Genomic DNA, 21727 nt, shown 5'->3' with positions numbered 1-21727 from the left:
GTGCCCCCACGTGTGACACACCCCCACGGTGACTGTCACCGTGTGGAACCGGGCAAAGCTCACAGGTCACTTGTGTGCACTTGTGTGCACCAGGAGCTCTGGGGGCTTGGTCCAGAGACCCATAAGCACAGCCTGGCCTCACACGAGTGTGACAGCCCTGTGCCATCACGTGTGTGTCAGCCTTGTGTCCTCTTATGCATGTGCCAGCCCTGTGCCATCACAAGTGTGCCAGCTGCGTGCCATCATGTGTGTGACAACCCTGTGCCCTCACACAAGTGTGACAGCCCTGTGCCATCGTGTGTGCCAGCCTTACACGGCCACATGAGCGACCCAGCCCTGCAAGGCCACATGAATGTCCCATGCCAGCTGGGTGCTGTCACACGGAGGGTCCCAGCCTTGTGCTGTCACATGGGTGCTCCACCCTCACACAGACCCTGAGTGCCATGGCCACCCTTGTCCCATCTGACATGTGACAATGTGGCCAATCCTGCTCCTGTGTGCCATGTGTCACCCTTGGCCTGGTCACGTGTGTCGCAGTGCAACCCATTCTGCTCCCATGTGCCATGTGTCATCCTCACTCTGTCATCTGTGTCAGGCCACAGCCCATCCTGCTCCCATGTGCCACCCTCTCCCCATCACACATGTGACAACATGGCCCGTCTCACTCCTATGCCCACGTGCCAATCTTGGCCTTGTCACATGTCATGTCACAACCTGTTCTGCTCGCATGTGCCACTCTTGCCATGTCACATGTGTCACACACACCCTCCTGCTCCCATGTGCCACCCTCACCTTGTCACACATGTGTGGCCTGTCGCTTCCTGTGCCCATGTGCCACCTTTGCACCATCACACACATGTGACACTGCAGCTCAGTCTGTTCCCATGTGCCATGTGTCACTCGTGCCCTGTCACATGCGTGTGACACCATGGCCTGTCCTGCTCCTGTGTGCCAGGTGCCACCCTTGTCCCTGTCACACGCGTGTCACACTGCAGCCCATCCTGCTCCCGTGTGCCATGTGCCACCCTTGTCCTTGTCACACGCGTGTCACACTGCAGCCCATCCTGCTCCCGTGTGCCATGTGCCACCCTTGTCCTTGTCACACGCGTGTCACACTGCAGCCCATGCTGCTCTCGTGTGCCGTGTGCCACCCTGGCCCTGTCTCACGTGTCTGACGCCGCAGGTGCCGGGTGCCACCCCTCTGCCACCCCTGTGTCACACCGCCCTGTCCGGGGGTCCCGTCCCCGCGCGCGCCGCTCGCCCCCCCCCTCGCATTTCGTGCGGGGGGTGGGGAGGGGGGCTGCGGGTGCGCGAGAGGGCCGCGGGAGCGCGCGCGGTGCGGGGGCAGCTGAGGACAGGGGGGACGGAGGGGCGGGGAGGGGAGGGAAGGGAAGGGGGGAGGGACCTCGGGGCCGCGCCCGCCCCTCTCCCCGCCCGCCCCCTCCCCGCGTCTGTCGCGTCGCTCGGGCCCGGCCCGGCCCGGCCCCGGCGCCTCATTGTGCTTCGCCTCACGCCGGCCCAAGATGGCGGCGGCGCCCGAGAGCCCCGCGAGCCGCCAACGACAATAGAGGGAGGGACGGGACCCGCCGCCCCCCCGGCACCGGCCGCCCCTCCCGACCCGCGCCGCCCGCCGCACCGCCCCGCCCCCCCCGGCCCGGGCGCACCCCGCCCTCCGCCCCCCGAGCGCCGCCGCCGCCCTCGCCCGCCGGCCGCACCCCGCCCCGGCCGGCCCCTCTAGCATGGTGCGGGGCCGCCGCCGCCTCGTCCTCAGGCTGCCGACATGGGCGAGAGGCTGGAGCTGCGGCTGAAGTCGCCCGTGGGAGCCGAGCCCGCCGTGTACCCCTGGCCGCTGCCCGTCTACGTGAGTATGGCCCGGCCCCGCACCTGCCCCGCGCCCTGTCAGCGCCCCCGGCCCTGCCCCGGCCCTGGCACCCGCCGGGCGATCCCTCAGCGCCGGCCCTTCCCGGGATCCGTCGGGATGATCGCCCCCCGTGCGGGAACCCTCCCGGAGCCCCGGCCCCGGGTGCCGCCGCGGCTCGCCTGGAAGTCAAATCCCCAATTTCATTTTATAATTGGTTGACTAAACCGAAGGGCGGGGAGGAGGAGGACTGCTTAATGAAAAGTTTTCGTGTTTTCCTCGCGCTGGGCTCGTGTAACTGGTTAATAACCGGTGCTGCTGCGAGCGGGGTGGAATTCCGGGATTCTGGATGGGGGAATAGTGCTTAAATTATGGATGGCCTCGGGTGGTCGTGGGGACCCCAGGACCAGCCGCAGAGTGGGAATAAACAGCGGCCAGCGGCGCTTGTGGGTCTGGAGGCAGCGCTGGTGTCTGGGGCTGCCGCCAGTTCCCCTCCAGCCGTGCCCTTGGAGCTCCCCTCTTATTTATCCCGAGTAGAATTCGAGCCAGCCGCAATCCTCGTGCTTCCAAAAAAAAATGTCACTTGTCCTTGCTTAGCTACCGAGCGGCGTTTTTCCTTAACTTGCCTGACTTTCTCCCGAGCCCGGACGAGCGATGTGTGACCTTGATAACAATGTCCATGTTCAAATTAGTGACAATCCCACGAGAGGCGAAAGGCTCCGGGAAGGGTATTTTTGGATGTGTGTAGGCTTCCTATCAACCCTTGAGCAATTTCTCTTCCTAACTGCGTGTAGCCCCTCGGAGCACAGTTTGCAAAGGCAAAACGTCTCTCTATATGTTTACTTGGCGCAGGCACTGTTGATTATCCCTGCGTTCCAGGCTGTGCTGTTGTACGTGAGCCGTTTCCCGGCGAGAACACGCTGGGACGCACAGGCTGGGGCAGCTGATACTGCTGATGTTGTTGCTCGCTTTGGCAATCGCTTGTTGTGTGAGTGATTAGGAATATATCGCTCGTGGCAGGGGGAGACGGCTGCCTGCTCCTATCTGCCGCCTGCCTTTCGGGGCTGCTGCTGTAGCCGTGCTTTTCCAAAACATCCTCCATGCAGTGCTGTTCCCGGCGTGTCTCCCAGCACACACTGGTTAAACGCAGCCTTTCCTGTTTGGGCAGCTCTGTCAGTGTTGGCGGGCGCGCGCTCTGCTCAAATTGTCAGAAACTGAAAGTACAAGCGATGACCGGGTTCGGTTTTCCTCGCCAAATATTAACTCGTGTCTCCTCTACCCCCCTCTCCGAGCGGGTTGTGTGAAGTGGAAGTTAAAGATTACGAGGGATAGGGATTGTTCTGGGAGGGAGGGATGGTTTTATGTCTGTTCACAGAAATTCCTACCGGCTTAAAAACCGAAAAACCGAACACCCCGCCCTTTATTTTAAGGGTGAAACGTGTGTTTTGCAGCATGGGAAATGAGGATTTAGTTGATTTGGGAAAACTTGAGCAGCTGTTTTTCAGGATGGCAGAATAAATAGAATTTCTTCTCAGTTAATCAGAAATGCGGATGGTTGTGGTGGTGGGGGGCGGGGGGGAGGGGGCTGTGATCCCCCCGTCTACTGAGAAATACCACGAACCCCAAACATCCTGCCCTTAAACCGTCCGCTTGGCACTGCCAGCCTTTCCAGAGTAATTCCCGAGTGGATGTTTCACCGGGAGCCGAGCAGCATCGCGCCCCGGGGAGCGGAGCGCTGCGGTGCGGCCAAGGCGTGCTCGCACACACGCACTCTCCGGCGCTGGCCGCGGCTCCGGCTGAACCCTGGGGCTCTGCAAACAAATCCCTGTGTCCGTGGCAGCGCTTGGCCTGCTGACATCGTGCTCTGCTGAACTGCAGCCGCGCTTTCCCCGCGCTGGCGCGGCCCCGAGCTGCCGGGAGAGCTCGGCTCGCTTTGACGTAAGCAGAACATTTCTTAGTTTCACCGCCCGTGGTTCCGAGGAAGCAAGGTGGGATAGCTGAGGAGAGGGGAAATAAACACACCACGCTGATTCAAGGAGTTTTATTTAGCAGCGTTCTGGTTGCTTCCTGTTGTACTCTGTGAGATGTGTTTTCCGACGAGGGCTGTAGGGAAAGGGAACGGGAAACTCACGGTCCCGGCAGGTTATTTTTGGTGAGAGCAGCAGCAGTGGCACGGAGTCATCTTTCCCAGCATCCGAGGCTCTGTAGTGTGAACCTGCTGCGTGCCCGGGCTCCGTGGTGTGATGTAACCCTGCCTTGAGTAACTTGGCTATTTTTATGCTCTTACTACATCTTAAATTAGCGGCGTCAGTGTTGCTGCGTTGAAGGCTGGTCTCTCCTATTGATGGACGCCTGGGTTAATACCGTGTCTTTTTATTGCTGGGCTGCTGCTTATTTCGTGTATAATAGGAAAAGTGGGGTCTCTCCAGACTGCTGAGTCCGGATAATAGCCCGGCTGACAACCCGGCGCTTTTTGGGATGCTAAAAGAGCCGGGGAGGCTGATGTGAAACATGTATTTCCCTCCGAGTCTAATTAGGGCCGTGGGAGGAGAGAGAGCGGCGGCGGTGGTGCAGCTCCAGCCTCCCACTGGCTTCCACACAAAACTGAAAGTGCGGCTCCTTCCCCCGCCTTCCGCCGCCTCAAAGGAAAGGCCACGGTGCCCTAATGAAGCCGTGGTGAGCCGTGCTGGCCGTGCCACACTGTGATGAGTAAGTTGAATAGTGCATGGTGAGTAATCTCTCCTCATGACTCACAAAATATTTTCTGATGTTGACCTCTGTTTTTGTGACTGCCCCGCTTAATCAGAGCTGAAGTGAGTGTACTCTTTTGTGTGCTGGTTAACTCCTCGGCTCCCGCGTATCTGCCCCACTTTTTGCTGGTGCCAGGTTGACAAGAGACCCAGGGATATGGTGTTAAAATTTTAATTTTGGTAGTACGAGAGATACAGGCCTAGATAAAGGAACTGTTTGGGCGAGAGACCAGAGTTATTGGATCTAACCGGTCTTAAATAGGCCACTGCTGGTGGAGGATGCCATTTTCAGTCATGCTTCAAGTGTTGCTAAGCATAACTTGGTACTCATCATTTAGATCTGAAGGGTGTGAGGAGTGAAGTCCCCTTATGTAGTTTTAAGACTTGCAGATATTTTTTTTTCCCTGAGAATTTTTCTTAAAATGGTTCATTCTCTTGTCTCTGACTTCTACTCTAGTTAAATTTGAATATGGATTAGGTTTAAATGTGGAGATTTTTTGTTTTATGCCACAGTAAGGCCTGCCTGATCTGTGAGGTGTCTCAGGTTGTACTTTGAACTCCTGACAAGTTCCTGTGTAGAGTGGCAGGGTGTTGTGTGTGCAGGAGAGAGAAAGGGGTGGGGGTGTTGTGGGGTGGATGAGCCCTACAGTCTGGTCTGGCAGGGTTCTGCTGTTATATCTGTGGCACCAGAGATTGCTTGCACAGAGAGCTGAGCAACAGGAGGTTTAGAGCTGCTGATAATTGTCCCCCAAATCGATGTTTGCTGGGCTGCACCCTATTGCAGCAGAGAGTTGGTGAATGTGGAAAAGCCTGTTTGCAGTGTGTCAAAGAGAGGAAGGACACTGTGCTTCATTCCTTTGCTCTCCTTAAGGCCTGCACTGCAGGTTGGCAGTGTCAGTGGGGCAGGACGTACAGCCAGGTGCTGAGGGAGGCCCTGCCTGTGCAGGGCTCTTGTGGCACCGTGTCCTTGGCCCTGCTGGCTGCAGGTGACTCGCTGCCTGCTGTATTCAATAGGCTGCAAGTCCCTTCCAGGTCCAGAATGAGCCATCTGCCTGTTGTGCTGTGATCCCTGCTGGGTGGCATTCCCATGGAAGGCCCTGCAAGTGTCCATGTGCATCAAGTTGTTGTGGGTTGTGTTCCCCTCTCCCTCTTGGACTTGCAAGGTCCAGGAGGCTGAGCTGTGACAGCACCTGGGAACTCCTGCAGCCCCTGGGGATCCCAGTAGGGCTGTACTCTGAGTATAGGATCACAGAATCATGGAATGGTTTAGCTGGGAAGGGACCCTAAAGTCCATCTTGTTCCACCCCCTTCCACTGTCCCAGGTTGTTCCAAGCCCTGTCCAAGCTGGCCTTGGACACTTCCAGGGATGGGGCAGCCACAGCTGTTCTGGACAACCTGTGCCAGGACCTCACCCCCCTCACAGCCAAGAATTTATCTTCTGCCCTAGTTACCATATGGTAATACTATTTCTTTTCATCTACCAATTTTCTTCCCTTCTTCCAGCCTTTGACTCTGTCCCAGGAGGGGACAGGCCTGGTTGTGCTACTGTGCACATCTTACCGGGCTGAGGTGCCTCTGCCCTGAGCTGCTGGAGCTTAAACCTCCAAATCAGCACCTGTGATGAGAAGTCTGGCTTGAATAATTAATTTATTTGTTTGTGTTCCTCACCTTTACTGCTGACTTTCCGCTCAGCTGTGATGGCAAGAAAATTCTCATTTCTAATTGAGTGTTGTTAGAACATCCCCCTGCACCTGGAGGTGTGTGTGTGGCTGCTACTGGGAGTAATGGGATACAAGCTTCTTACTACTAGATTTTGTACAGGTGGGAGGGTGCAGGGTGTGGCATTTGTTTTTTTTTCCCCTCTAGTGTCGAGATCCAGCTGATACCATTCTGTCACCAAAGGAATGTGCTGTGCAGGGAGACCTCAAGGGCAGGGAGTGTTAATGAAAATCACAGCCCAGAGGGGATTGTCACCTTTGAAATTAAAGATCAACGGTGGAGATGAATAACAAATCTTGTCTGAGAATTTAATCCTCTTTTTTTGTTCGTGTCACTCAGCTTTCCTGGGAAGAGGTTCTGTGATGCCTGGTTTTGAGGCAGGTGTGGGAATGCCATAGAATGGTGCTGTAGATGATTTTGGGAAGGACCTAAAGAAAACCTAAATTGTTCCCTTGGGGTTGGAGCTGCCCTGCTGCTGAGGGTGGTCCTGTGCATCCTGCCCTCTGCCACAGATCCCTCCCCTGGGGTTCTTATTCCATACCCCACTGCCCTCCTGTGGGATGAGCTGATGGAAAACACATCTTTCACGTGCTCCTGGCTTTTCCCTGGGACCAGCCTGAGCTGGAGGGGGAAGGTGAAGCCCCCCTGATCCTCCCTGTGGTCGGGAGTGTTCATGCCTGTGGGGCTGTGTGTGGGGCGGCTCTGGGAACGGCATCGCTGGAAATATCTGGGATGGAAAAAAATGTTGCAGTGTTTTCAGAGGCGGCCCCCCGCCCTGCTCTGTGAAATGTGAGTCAGGTTCTGCCCGGGGCAGCCGGCCCTACAAAGGAGGCAGAGGAGGAAACTGTTGCTCTGCCTTTGCCAGGCAAAAACCTCCTCACCCCCTGAGTAATGGCCCAGAAATTCGGCAGAGTCCGGGGGTTTTCCCTGTTGCTTCAGCTTGTTGGGAAATGCTCGTGGGGATGACTAATCACTTAGAAAAAGCTTGTCTGCTGAAGGAAAGGTTTGAACATTGAGCACAGTTCCGATTTCTCAGCACCTCTCCCTCTCTGCCTGCCCTCCCCAGTTTTAAAAACACCTGGAGTGGGGAGAGCACGCAGTGTGAAGCTGGGAAATATTGACTCAGTCATTTCAAAAGCACTCGGGTTTCTCTGCTGCCCAGCAGATCACAGAGCTGGCACAGTTACATCATTTTTCCTGCCCTTTTCCCCAGTGCCAGAGGGACTCAGGGATGTGCTCTTGGGGGGCACAAGAGCCCTACAGCGTTAATTGTGCAGCACGTGGGCAGCACAGAAGAGCAGTTTCCTTCTGGGCTTTACCCTTTGAAGTAGAACTTGCCCTGAGTGACAGTCGGTGCTTGTTCAGTTCTCAAACTCCTTTGTTCCAAGCCCTGACCCGTTGGATACAAGATAAATCATGAGTTCAGTTAACAGACATTTTTTTGCCCAGTTTGAAAAGTGAAAGTTGGTCTCTTGTCTTGTCTCTTAAAGACCACACTAGTATTTATTTTTTTATATAACTGATTTATCTGAAAGTTAACTGTTGAAAGACAGAGTAGCTGTCCAAGATAGCTTGTTTTCCCCCTTTCATTCATCAGCACATGAGTGGGGATTAATGTTCCTGTCCAGGCCAAAGTTCCAGCCCAGGCAATTCAAATTTATCTACCTAAAAATTCACCCATCAGCTCCAGTTGGACACAGCACTGAAAGCTTTCAGTGTGCCAAGGGAAATCCATGCCCCCACATGCAGCTCCAGCTCTTGTCCTTCGTGGCAGCCTTATTATAGATGGAGATGATTATCCTTTCAAGTCTCAGATACGGGACTGAATTGTGTTGCCTCTGGGAATTTAGGCAAAATATCTTACCTCTTGGTATGTGAGATTTATGGGGGATTTAATCACCCTTCTCCCCAGACATCCATATGTCTACTTTTGTACTCTTCCTTCTTTCTTTTCCCCCTTTCTCATTGATTTGCTTTTTTTTCTTCCTGCTTTGAGTTAACCTTTAACTGTCTGATTAAAGTTTTGCACTGTAGTGATCAACACAAGGGCCAGGGGTGGGGTGAATTTTTTGTGCCTTTTATCACAGATTGATAAACATAAATTGTCTCAACGTATTTTTGCTTCAATTAGTTTCTCCTTCCTAACAGAAGGATCCACAGAAGGAGGAAAAGTTCATGTTAGGAATTGTGAACATATTTACTTTCATGGTAATTATTAAAGACAAAACTAACTCTGAAAAGGAACAAGAAATAAAACTGAATAGTAAAGTTGGCCACATGCTGCTAGAGCTATTGAATCAAGTAGGGACTATTTTTAGAGCATAGGAAGAGGATGGGTATATTTTACAGCAGGAAATGATGGTTTCATAGACAGGAGCAGATCAGTGAATAATGAAAAAGTTCCTGTTCAGAGTATTTTGGTTTGTTTCATTTCACAAGTGAATGAGAGTTTTCTAAACATTTACACTGAATGGACTTTGTAGTGTTGGATGAAAACTCTAAGGAACTACTGAAGACAGATAAATGAAACATTGGGAAACTTTTCTGAACCAAATCCTACAAAAAGTTCTGAATTAAGTTTCTTAATAAAAATGAATGGGTTTTAATAGTGCTTGTGATTTTCTGTGTCCTGTGAAGGCCAGTTTCCTGAGGTTTTGTCAATAATGTGTCATTTACCTTTTGGAGCTCAGCAATATTATTATTTGACACTTGTAAAGTTCTAATAACTGTGAGCTTTCGAGGCTTCTCGTTCATTCCTCAGTGGGATTCCCACTGGGCTGCAGGTGGTTCCCTCTGGTTCCCACATCCCACAAGACCTGGGAGATAGGTGCTGGCTCAGGGTGGCCTCTGACCTCTGGAGCTGGGTTTGGAGTCTTTGTGGATCTTGGCTTCCACCTCTGCTCATTACAGCAAACACTCATTTGAAATTCTGCAGTCTGTGAAGAATGCATTGTAATATTGTAGGGTCATTTATAAGTCTTTAAAGTAAAATGGCTTGTGGAAGTGGTTGGTGGCTGGAAGTTGATGTCTGCTGTTCAGAACCTCCACTGGATCCCTGCTCTGCTCCACAAGTTGAAGCTTATAAAGGAAAACCCATATATATATATATATATATATATATATATATAAAATTTTTTTTGATACCTGTTAAAACTCCACACCCAATGAGCTTCAGAAAGAGAACAAAATTTTACTGCTAATTTCTGTTATGTGGAATATTTATGTGTGTTAAGTAGAAACAGAATTTCTGAGCTGTCCAAGACTGAGTTATCTTTACAGAATATATAGTGGTTATTTAAGCTGTTGTCTCACCAGTTTTCCCTGCAGGAGATGGGGCTCAGACTGTGCCATGAGCTTCCTCCCTTCCTTCCCCACTGAGGGTGTGGGAAGACCCTGGGCTTGAGAAGGAGATGGTGGCTGCTTTCAGCACCAGCAGTTTTGGGGCTGTGTGTTGATTCCTTCCCTTGGGTTCTGTGTGCAGGGCTGTTTTCTGGCAGTGTGGGTGATCAGAGATGTCTTGTGCTCTCCTGTGCTGCAGGGGTGGGGTATTTCCCTGCTAGCACAGCTGTGGCTCCTGGGGGGTGCAGCTTTGTGGCTGGGACACCTGCAGGTAGAAGTGACTCTTGTCATCTCTGTTCCCTTGTGCTGAGCTGTTCTCACCCTTGGAGCAGTGTTTGTGAACTGGGCTGGTTGAAAGGGAACTGAGCCAAAACCCCACCAAGGTTTGGTTTTAGTTCAGGCCTCCCCTGCCTTTGCTGTGTGAGAGCACAGGCACTGCTGGCCCAGAGCTAGAGGTGACTTAGAGAAGTGGTGGCAGGGCAGGTGGCTGGGTGGGGTTAAACTGGCTGTGACATGGTGGCAGGGCTGCCTTCCTCTGCTCCAGGGAGTGAAAGCCCAGCAGTTCCCTCTGTCCCAGACAGGCAGTGCTGGGTTCTCATGCATGTGCACATGGGATCACCACAGCATCTGTCCCCTGCCTGCAGCTGCCTTGGTATGGGCAGGGTGTGCACTGCCTAAAACTCACCTGGGAGGGCAGTGGGACACACCAGTGAATCCCTGTTTTACCAGAACCATTGCATTCCCTTATGTATTCTGTTTATGTTAAAATACATTATGTTATGTATTCTAACATAAACATTATTTTAAACTGGCTTTTTTTGCATAGTGGAATTTCTTCTTTTGTCTGGCTCATCCTGCTGTGGCAATCCTGTGTGCCTCCAGCACTCCTGCAGGCTGATTGCATGTTAATGGATTGACCGAGCCCCTCCTGCACTACCAGGGGAGCCATTCCCTCCTGCATCTGTGCAGTGTCCGTAGCAACAGTTGGGATTGCTGTGTGCAAAGGCAAAACTGTTACTGTGCTGGAAGCAGCAGCAGTGAGAGTGCAATCCCTGTTGCAACCATGCTAAATGATTATCCAGAGCAGTTTGGATCTTTCTCCATGCCTGTTTCCTTTGTTAGTTTATTTTGGACCTTGGACCAACCTTTTCTTTTTATTTAAATGTCCTTATGTAGCCATTTAGGAGGCCATGGTGACCACTATGTTTTCCAGTTGGTTTTGTGTGACAGTAACCTAGAAACTACTGAAACTACCTCAGGCTTGTCTGCCTCCTGCTGTGTGGGAGATGGGCTTCCAAATGCAGTCTTGGGAGATCTTCTTTCCCTCGTCTTTTCTTCCCTGAAACTGGGAGGAAAAGATGGTTACAAGGTGTTCTCTGCAGGAGATCTCTTTTTATACATTCTAATAAAAATGTATTCTTGTGAATGTCCCTATGCTTTCTTGATTAAGGGAATGACAGTAACTGGGTGGTTCAGAGGAGACAGGTCCCTGTCTCTTTTGGTAAGAAAAACTGTGCTATGGTTGTTGCTGAGGAAGCTAAAATGACACAATCTTGATTTGGGATAAAATCTGGTAACATTAAACCAAGTCCTGCTATCCAATATGGAATACTGCAAGGAGCAGGCTTTCCCTTCCTCAAGGCTTAGCTGGCATTTGAGCACAAGGCAAACACCTGAAAATGCAAAGTGGTGGAAGGCAGAGCTGGCAGGACGTGGAGCCTAAGATCCTCCCTTCTTGAGCAGCTCCTGGCTACTGCAGTGGCTGGAACTGCTTTGGCTTTTCAGAGGCTCTTGTGACCCTCTTGTGTTCAGGTGTGCTGGCCATGGAGCTGCCCTGGGCAGGGGAACTGTGCTGGTGGGTCTCTCTAGGTGAGTTAAGTGAAATGAAACCCTGTGGGAGGAGGAACACAAACTTGTGACAGGCTGAAATCCCTGGTTTGTGAGGGCATCTGTGTGCTGTGCAGAATGCTGGATCTTTCCTGGCTCCCAGGGAAGCTGCAGTGGCTCTTGTTGCCTTTCCTGGTGTCCAGAGAAACCCTTATCATCCTCCCCAGATGGAAGGAAGCAAGGGGCTTGAAAGAGGCACTTGTCCCACCAGCCTTCTGCAAGATTGATTGGCTTTTCCTAATCCATTTTTTTGATCTCTGCTAACCATCTTGTCTGCAGCTGTAACATCCTCTCCTTTGGATTTATGGACTGCTGCCTGGGGAGGGAGCTGCCACTGCAGGCAACCAAGCTGTTGTTTAAACCCAGGGGCTGGTGGGACTGACCTCTTTTGTTTTGCAAGTTAAATGGGTCATGTGGAGATCAGAATTTGGCAAATCCCTATGACTTCTGTTAATCCATGAGTGGGGTCAGTGTCCAGGATTTGGGAGGGGCTGGTGTTACATTGGAGGGCTGGAAGTGTATCCAGCCAGGTCATTAAAAGGTACACAAGGTTGCCTTTGAATTATTTGTAACTGCCTTGTTTCAGCTTTGGTTTTCACACATCTGGTAGACAGGGGAAAGCTGTAGGAGATCTGTCCCTCCTGCTCTGCCCCTGCTTGACCACAGCTGCTTTTCACATTTCTGAAGAGCTGCTTTGGTCACCTGGCCTGCTTTTAGGGGAGGAAGCATGGTCTGGTGAGCCAGAACTGGCTCTGAAAGGGCAAGGGTTGCTTTGCTGTGGGACAGTTTAGTCTGGGCAGCCAAAACTATGCCCAGAAATGTTCCTGCCTATGAAGAGGAGATAAAAGTCTCTGTATGGTGAAGGGCCTGAGCTATATTACCTATTTCTTTTTTTTTTTTTTTTTTTTTTTTTTTTTTTTTTTTTTTGGCAAGAACTTATGTTTTCAAACCATGTTTTTGCTGCTCAGGTCTGCAGGATTTTTGGGGTACCTTTTCACTACCTGTGCTGTGTAGATGATCAGATCTCACAAAGATCCCTCTTTCAGAGAATCATGGAATCCCAGATTTGGGTTGGAAGGGACCTTAAACTCATCCAGTCCCACCCCCTGGTGTGTGGAACACCTTCCACTATCCCAGGGTGCTCCAAGCCCTGTGCAGCCTGGATGAGGTGTAGCTTGGCATGTGGGGAAATAAAATTTAGAAAAATATGGTGTTCCCCCTCGAGCCCCAATTTAGGCTTACCCCAAGGCCGAGCACAGTTTCATAAGAAGAACTCAAATAAAAAAAGATGAAAATCTGGAAGGGCACTGGGGTGGTGTTTCTTGCCTGCAGGCAGTGCTGGCTGCCCAATTTAACTGAACAAATTCTTTGTGTTTGAGGATGGAAACCAGAACATTCAAAATTGTTGCTTTAGGTTATAGATTCACTATGGATTGTTGCACTGGGGGTTAACTGTTCTGTACAAACACACCCAGGAGTCTGGGATATTTTACTGGAACACAGAATTAAATCAAAATCTTGCCATTTAAGTATCTTAAGAGATGTTAGTTTGAAGATTTGGTGTAACCAAAGCAGCCACACCTGGAGGAGGAGCATAGAGCTTTGTGTTAGGGGGAATTACAAACTGTTCCAACAGCCAACTTGTGGCAAAAATGTTGCCAACTCTCATTTGTACCTTACCTTGCTCTTACAGAGTATTCTGTAGAAATGTCTGATTTGGATGTTTTTAGTAGGAATTTGGTGCTTTTGTGCACAGATTAGTGAGCTGTGGCTGGTGCTGATCATGTCATGCACACTGTGGTCTCTTGGGGCTGTTATTGGGGCTGCTTTAGTTTTCTCACCCTGGTGGCAGAGGAAGAGCTGTGAGTGCTGCTGAGTCCTGAATATCCTGAGCTGGAAGCGACCCTCAGGGATCATCAGTGCAGCCCCTGGCCCTGCACAGCCCCCCCAACAACCCTGAACATCCCTGAGAGATCCTGGAGCTCTGAGCATCCCAAAGGCTCCTGGAGCTCTGGCAGCCTTGGAGCCATTCCCTGGGGAGCCTGGGCAGTGCCCAGCACACTGAGTTCTGGTCATATTGGTGATTTTAAATTTTGATTTAACAATCAAAGAATGTGATTATGGAAAAGGATAATGATTGCTTCAATATACATTTTTGGAAAGAGCTTTTGGGCACTGTCTTATTTGGCTTTCAAATGACATATGAGGGCTTTTCATATCTGCAAGATACAGAGGGTCTTTTTTATGAGGGGATGAAGGGAAAGATGGAACTCTTAAAAATTGCTCTGTGGTCCAACCTCCATGGCCTGAAGGGTGACAGGAGTTGGTGTCTGTAGAAGAACTCAGCTCTGTGTGTGTGGGACAGGAGCTCTGTGTGCTGGGGACTCTGGTGTGCTCAGTTACAGCCCTGGGCCTGTTCCTGGCTCCAAACTCTGTGCTCAGATTTGTAGGAATGTGTGGTTGGAGAAACCTGTTGTAAGAACCAGAAGGGTGAAGCTGTTCAGTCCTGCTGGCTGAAACTGTGCTCCACTTTTCCACAGAATGTGTTGGATGCTCTTTGACATGACTTTTGACAAAGTGTCTGCTTTCTTTCTGTTATTTTTTCCAATGAAATATCTTGGCAAAAACTATTGAACTTTCTCTGGGAACTCATGTTTCAACTTAAAATTCAGTGTTTAGGTTGAAGACCAGAACTCTGTGAAAAGTTCAGCTGGAGAGGGTTGGCTGCAATAACTCAACGTGTGTTTAAGTTTGGTTTGTTTAAATCTTGTTGTGAAGAGCTTTGGGCAGTCTCAAGAATTACTGCAGACTGCAACTCTTTACTTTAAATACTTTCCACATTAAAGAGATAAGGTTGGTTGTGAAAAGCTTCCATTTATGTGGCTCAGAAGATTCCAACGGCCTCTCAGACAACATAAGTACAGGAACATTGGAAAGTACACACAGGGCAGGAGCAGCACGTAGTGTGCTCCATCCCCTCCAGTGCAGGGAGGAGGAAGGGAGGGAGAGCAGCCTGGAGCAGGAGGAGGGTGAATGGAGCTGCTCTTTGTGACAGGGAACAACGTGGTGGCATCATCTCATCTCGTGACTGGAAACAGAACACAGAGGCTGCTTGAGCCTGGGCCAAAAGGCTCTTGCACATGGGATTCCAGCATTGATGCAGTGTGTGGGAGGCTCTGCCCCAGGAGCTTCTACTGCCAAAGCCCTGTGGGTGTCAGAGTCCAGCATGACACACGAGCACAACCTGCCTGCAACCTGAATCATGGGCACTGCAGCTGGGAAAAAGAATCTCAACCCCCTGAACTGAGCCAAAACCTCCCAACTCAGAGCCCTGGCTGAAGGGGAGAAGCTTCAGGCCACCTCTGGGGCTGCAGGGGTGGCTGTTGGCTGGGCAGGGTGAGGTTGATCAGCAGAGCAGGAACCACCATCCATCCTCCCAGGCTGCTGGGTTCAGTGTTCATCCCTCCCAAGGATCTGGGTTAAAGCTGCTGCTCCCAGCTGTGCCTGCCCTGCACCACTGCACTGCTTGGGTGCTGATGGAGCAGGGTCAGGATCTGGGGGGGTTCTGGGGAAATGGATTTGTAGAGAACTGTTTAAGTTTGATGGAAGGTTTGTATAGGATGTATTTGTATTTAAACTTTGAGATAAGAAATGCTGACTTAGAAATGCCATGGAATAGGACAGACATTGCTGAGAGAGAAATGGAACCAGAAAGTTTCAAAGGGTGGCCTTACAAATAAAATTAGAAACTTTGGAGAAATAGAACTGTGAAAGATGCATTGCTGTAGGACCCAAAAGCGGTAATTTTAGATTGGCTTTAAGGCATTTACAGCATGGTGTGGGTAAGGCTGATTAAGTCAAGAAATATTTATAATGTGGTGTGATTTGGAAATAGGTAACTTCTAATTGTAATGGTGTGAATTATAACATCTGTGTTGTCTCAGCTTTCACATGAGACTAAAAGTAGAATAAAAGTTTTTAAAACGCCTCTCAGTTGTCTCATCTCTGGGTCAGAAAAGAGCATAATCTAACACTTCTGTTCCATTTGCCTTTTGGTTGCCTCAGACTGCCTGGCAGTGCCATAAGCAGTTGCCTGAACACAGATGTGATGCTTGTTGCTGTTCAATGTCTTTTCTGATTCAGTCATACAACCATAATGAAGAAATGGAGCTGGAAGTTTCTCTAAGAAAAGAGAAGCTGCTCTGTAGTCCCTTCAGATATGTTTCCCCCTTCCCTCAATTTTCCACAGCCAGCTCTGCTTTGAAGAAATGTAGGGGATCCTACTGGATTAAAAAAAAAATAATTATTTTTTTTTGGCAAGATTTGCTTGAGACCTTGGGAGCTTCTGTGCTCAGCCAAAGTCTGTTAGAGAGTGAAGTAAACTTGGGAAGTGTTTCAGCAAAGGGAGTTCAGCAGCAGTAGATGTGGAACTGGTTTGGATTTCTTTATTCCTTGGTAATGTCACAAACTAAGCTCAGAGGCCCTTTCTGCCTGGAGTTTCCTCAAGAGGTTGTGCAAAGTCACTTAAATTGGCTGATCTGGAGTTGAAGATGTGAATTGTGATTTATTATTCTTATTTCTTAGATTGATTTTTTTTTTTACTTTTTAACCCAAGACTGAAGAATCTGTTAATTGAACCATTTTAGTCACTTACAGGAGTGTTTTCATGAAGACTTGTAGGACCAGGGGTCTCTCACGTGCTCTGCTCTCACTGCAAGTGTCCAACCCCAGCAGTGGGGAATGGAACTTCCTCCCAGGAAATGGTTATGCCAGAATAAGCCTGAATTCACTTTCCTGGTATAATGTGCTTGTGTTGATAAAGCAAATTGTGACTCTGCAGGAACACAGTTTACTGGGAGAGCTGGATCAGCCCAGGGGGGCTCTGCTGGGATAATTCTGCATGGAGTGAAACATGAACATTTCTGGGGGATGTTTATGGATGAGCTGCTGTCCTGGGGTATTCTTACACTTGGCAGATAAGGAATGAGAAGAAAGAGAAGTTCTCCTCCCTCCTTGTCCCCTCCTTTCAGTGCACAGAGAAAAGAGGAGAGAACACATTCTCTTTCATTTGTGCACTGAGAGGCAGGAGCAGGTTTTAGTTTGTTTCCCTGGTTTCTAGGCCAACACTTCTCAAAAGAATTACCTGACATTCCTGGGAGACTGGGTTATGGTTGCTGCTGTTTTCTGTAGGGTTTGGGCTGTCCCAGCCCAGGAGACTGGAGGAAGCACAGCCCCAGATCTGTTCTGTGCTGTTTAGGCAGCAGCAGGTTGTTAAATGTGGCCAGGGCAGTGCTCAGCTCCAGGCTCTGTGTGTTCCATCCCAAATGTCCTGGCTACTGTTGTTGGCTGTTTTTCCTTCTCTGTGTTGTAGCTGGAATAATTTGGTTTTCTTGGCTTAGCCTTCCTTGTGACTTCTAGATTTGGGGTTAACTTTTTGTCATCTGAAAAGAAGAGCTGCTTTTCTGGTAAAATTGTGTTCTCTCATAGCTTTAGTCCACAATCCCAGACTGGTTTGGGTTGGAAGGCACCTTAAATATAATTTAGTTCCATTTTCCACCATCCCAGGCTGCTCCCAGCCCTGTCCAGCCTGGCCTTGGGCACTGCCAGGGATCCAGGGGCAGCCCCAGCTGCTCTGGGCACCCTGGGCCAGGGCCTGCCCACCCTGCCAGGGAACAATTCCTCATTCCCAAGATCCCATCCAGCCCTGCCCTCTGGCAGTGGGAGCCATTCCCTGGGTCCTACCACTAACTCCCCATATTTAAATTTCCTCTCCCTTCTGTTTATGAGCCCCTAAGTCACTGGAAGGATGGCAGACCTCAGAGTCTGAGATTTGTCCTGAGATTTTAAACTAGGCATTGAAAGGGCTGTGTACAAATTTCTTGGAATGAGAACTTCTGCAGGCCTGGCTGATCCCAAGAGCATGAAGTGGTTTTACAAGGGAAAATGTATTTCCTCCTGAAAATAGGAAAGCTGAGATAATGATGGAAAATGCTTCCATTTGACTCAGATCATGTCCTTCCATGTCTTGAAAACGAGATAATCCTACCATTTGCTGTTATCAACCATCAGTGGTTTTCTTCTTGCCTTCCCTTCCTTCCCCTGCCCCCAGTCCTCTGCTTTTTTACCTGTCTCTGCTCTTTGCTACAGAATTTCCCCTGGTAACTCTACAGAAATGACATTTCTGCAGCTCAGAGCAAGGGAAATGATTTGAGGGAGCCTTTGCACTTGTATTTCTGGAAGGGCTGTAGATACAAGACTCCTAATTAAAAGGTCAAAGCTACTTGCAGAAACAAATGTCTAAATATAACCCCAGCTTTGTGCAGATGGACTCTGGTAACTAAGGCTGGATACATCAATGTGTATGAGGAACTCCTGTGGCTTCCCTAAAATAGAACTTTTTCTGTACAATGGTGCATATAAATGCAGCTCCAAGAGCTCTTTTTAGCATGACTTTGTAATAATTTGTGCTTCTGTTGCTCCTGAATAAACTCCCCAATGAAATCAGCAAAGCTCCGTGTCTCATCCTGGTGTGGATGTGTGATGCTCAGGGTTTGGTGTGTTTTGGCTTTCAGTTCATGAGCAGGGCTGCATATCCAGGCCTTTTGCTGTGTGCTCTGAGGCTGTTTTTCCTGCACTGACATCTGCTCCCACTGTTTATTGGATGCTTTATTTTGGAAAGCCATTCCCTGTGCAAGAATCTCACTGCCCATCTGGAGCTGGGAGCCTGTGCCAGATGCTGGGCCAAGGGAATCAGCTGTTCATTGGGAACTTGCAGGCAAGTACCTGCTGCATCCCAACAATCCCAAAGGCTTCAGTCCCATGATCCCCAGCCACACAGTCCCTAACTGCAGGGAATGACTGAGAAATGAGTAGAATGGCAGTTCAGTCAGAGACACTTGAGAAATTTATTTCCTTAAGCCTTATTTTTCCTTAGAGGGCTCATGTTGATGGCTTTCATGGGTGGAATTCAAACACTCCTTTCCCTGTGTGCTTGGCACCTGTATCCTAAATAAGTGTGTTTTTAATTTCTGTAAACTCCTGACTAACAGCACCTGATGTGTCTTTTTTTGTTTGTTTGTTTAATTTCAGGACAAACACCACGATGCTGCTCATGAAATTATTGAGACAATTCGGTAAGTGCTGGGTGCAGCCTGCCTGGGACCCTTCCTGTGCCTCACTGCAGCTCTGGGAAGGGATGGCTGGACTCAGGGCACACAGGAGGGCAGCAGTTACCATTTAGCAGCTCTGAGTTATTTTTCTAAGCTGAATTTGCTGCAATACAGAGCTCCCTGCCAGAGAGATTTTTGTTTTATCTTGCCATATTCCATCCTGTTGGGAACAGAGTTAAAAATGAGTGGTGGTGCTCAGCTTTAATTCTTGTGGCAGTTGGTATTTGAGCTGTGGACAGACAAGGTTAAGGGAACATCCTTGGCTTGATGTGTTATGTCCTGATCTTGCCTCTGCCCACCCTCTCTGCTTCCCCTGTTGCTGTGATCTTGCAGCATTTGGGTTGTTTGGCAGTGATCTCCCTGTAGCATTGCTCTTAATCCTGCTGATAGAGTTGGAACAGCGAGGGGAAAATGGGAGGATAAAGGTGAAAGACAACTGAGAAGAGCAGGAAGTCAGAGGATTTCCCAACACAGGCTCTCAGGACGTGACTGGCTGTTATTTCAGCAGGATTAGGAGGGGACTTGCCAAAGAACAACTTTTAATAAATGCTACACGAATTCCCCAAACACCTGAGGGATGAGGATGAGTTATCCCTGTTACAAAGCTGCTCTTGTTAACTGTTTTAGATCCTCACAGGCTGCCCTTGGCTCAGTTCAGGGCTGTGTCTGCAGCAGGGTTTGGTGCTTGGGTGGTGCAGAGACAGGTGAGGGTGGAGGTGCTGTACTTGCAGAACCACCTGAGCTCAAAATCTGCTCACAGATGGCAAAGGCAAAGGTAGCAGTGAGCCTTGTGTGCTCCCAGTGTGAGTGTGAGAGAGCCAAGTGCTTGATAACATCACTCACATGCCTGAAATCAGAGCATTTCCCATGGGCTGGGGGGCAGAGGATGTGGAATGAGGCTGGAGCTGAACATTTTTCTCCTAAAGGAGTTTCTTTTTCTGTCTACAAAACACTGGCACTGGTGCTGTCAGTTTGCCTGTACTGGTGGGGATAACATCCTGTGTTGTGGGTTTTGAGGCATCATTTTTGGGGTGTGGAAGGGGCTCAGAGGGGGTGGCTGGGGTGGTTGGTGCTTTCTGTGCTGAAGGCAAAGGGAAGCTGCCTTAGGAAGCAGTTGGGTCAGGTAATGTTTCACAACTGAACTGAAGCTCTCCTGCAAAGTGCCCACAGTGTTGTGAAAATGGTGGTGAGAGAATGCAGGGAAGCCTTTATCTCATCAGGCACTGGAGTCAGGGAGTATCCCTGGACACAAGGATCCAGCTGCTGACTGCCTCTGCCTGGGATTTAAGAAGCACCAACCATTCCAGCACCCCCTCTGAGCCCTGGTACTTTCAGGGGAGATGTGAGATGCCAGAGGAGAGCCAGCCATGCATGTCCAAGTTCTGGTTTTCACTGGCCTGTGTAGTTATTAACCATGTGTGAATCAGCCAGAAAGAACAGAACTGTTGTATCTTCAGTATTTTTTTTAATTCATTATTTTAATAGTGAAGAATGGAGCAAAGTTCACAAGGAAGAAATTCTGTGATTCCTATTGGAATTCATCCTGTGATGTGGGTTTTTCTGATGCTGACAGTGCTTTCCAATTTGATATTTGTGGAGGAAATTTGTGTGCAAAGCTTCTGTGACTTTTAAATTGCCTTTGAAGGGAATTAATCTTCCTCCATTCCACAAGTGAAGCTCTCTCCTGTGAGCTGCCATTGTTGGATGCACTGCAAGTGGGCATGTGCTTCCCCTTTCTGATGGCCACAGCACACAGGGCTGTGTTAATTCAGACTATCAAAGGGGTCTTTTATCAAAATAACTTCTAAAAATCTGGTTAGGTTGGGTGTGTAAGGTGTGAGAGCAGTTTAGGCACTCCCCAGAGAACATCTTGGCACTGAGTGGTTGGTGACAGGGTTTTTGGGCTGCTGTGGGAAATGTCTTCTCCACATTCAGCCTTGTCAAAGCTTCCTGCAGAATTCTTTGGAAGTGCTGCACTTCTGCATTTTGTGTTAGATTAACATCAGCCATGACTTTGAGTATTTTTAGACACGTGGAATATATTTATCACCTCATTTTGAAGCTTTATGCTCCTGCCAGTGTCTACAGACATCTTGCTGTTTATTCAGTACAAATGTGAGCTGTTGCAGTTTCCCATGATGTCTGCCTTGTTCCTGAATTACTTTGAGCTCCCAGGGCTGCTGCAGTGTCCTCTCTTCCTGTAGAGCAGTCCAAATTGAGACAAATGACCTTATTACACTTAATTGGCAATACCTCTATTCATTATTTCTTCTCTCCTTCTAGGTGGGTCTGTGAAGAAATCCCAGATCTCAAGCTTGCCATGGAAAACTATGTTTTAATTGACTATGATACAAAAAGGTAAGAGGAATGTTTTTGTTCCCAGCAGGAGTGGAGGGTGTAGTGAACCAGTGTGTAACTGGTTATTCTTAGACACTACCAACTGAAGTTTTCTCTCAGAACTGGCTTCAGGCTCTGCTGGAGTTATTTTGGTAGGAAATGTGTAACAGCAACATTGGCAAAGGCAGTTGGATTAAGGACATAATTGGAAACTCCACGAGCTCCAGTGCAGCTCTGCTGTACATTGAATTACTCACTGTGAAACAATGATTGGTATCTGCACCTTGGAGCAGGGCCAGGCTGGGAACCTCAGTGGTTCCTGCTCCTGTAGCAACCAGGAATTCCTGTTCTCAGCAGGCCATGGCAGGGCTGGGTGTCAATGGGAGCTGCACCCTCCCCTCCTCCCCTTCCTGCTGGCTGGGGGCTGAATTCAAAGGTGAAATTCCCAGGAGTGCTGTGGGCAGTTGGAGGGGTTCTGAGGTGCCTCAGCTCCGTAGAGTTCAGGATGAATGTCTCTTATGGGACATTCCCCTCCTGGGAGAGGCAGATCCTGACCTGTGCTGTGTCTGTGGAGATAACTGAGGTTCTGTGCATGGACTTGGCTCCACTGACACTGGGGAAAGGGAGGATGCTCATGCTACAGTTTACAAAAACCTCCCTGGTTGCCT

The 21727-nt window shown here is 49.6% G+C and overlaps 1 protein-coding gene across 9 annotated transcripts in view; it reads left to right on the top strand.

Annotated features, from left to right (window-relative positions):
- Window positions 1-1700: 1700 nt before the first annotated feature.
- Window positions 1701-21727, top strand: part of DOT1L (DOT1 like histone lysine methyltransferase) — an 86675-nt gene continuing 66648 nt past the window's right edge. For 8 of the 9 annotated variants that reach the window (XM_050986251.1, XM_050986254.1, XM_050986253.1 and 5 more), the window contains exons 1-3: window positions 1701-1861; window positions 18643-18686; window positions 21006-21080. In XM_050986251.1, coding sequence (XP_050842208.1) covers window positions 1781-1861; window positions 18643-18686; window positions 21006-21080 — 200 coding nt within the window. In that variant the 5' untranslated portion in view covers window positions 1701-1780. Of the gene's footprint in view, window positions 1862-4293; window positions 4587-18642; window positions 18687-21005; window positions 21081-21727 lie in introns of those variants that run through there. The other variant, XM_050986252.1, reaches the window with a different exon arrangement.

This window comes from Serinus canaria, chromosome 28, assembly GCF_022539315.1.
Source record: "Serinus canaria isolate serCan28SL12 chromosome 28, serCan2020, whole genome shotgun sequence".
NCBI classification, from domain to species: Eukaryota; Metazoa; Chordata; class Aves; order Passeriformes; family Fringillidae; genus Serinus; species Serinus canaria.
The sequence above is the reverse complement of the archived record's forward strand: the minus strand, read 5'-3'. Positions and strand labels throughout refer to the sequence as shown.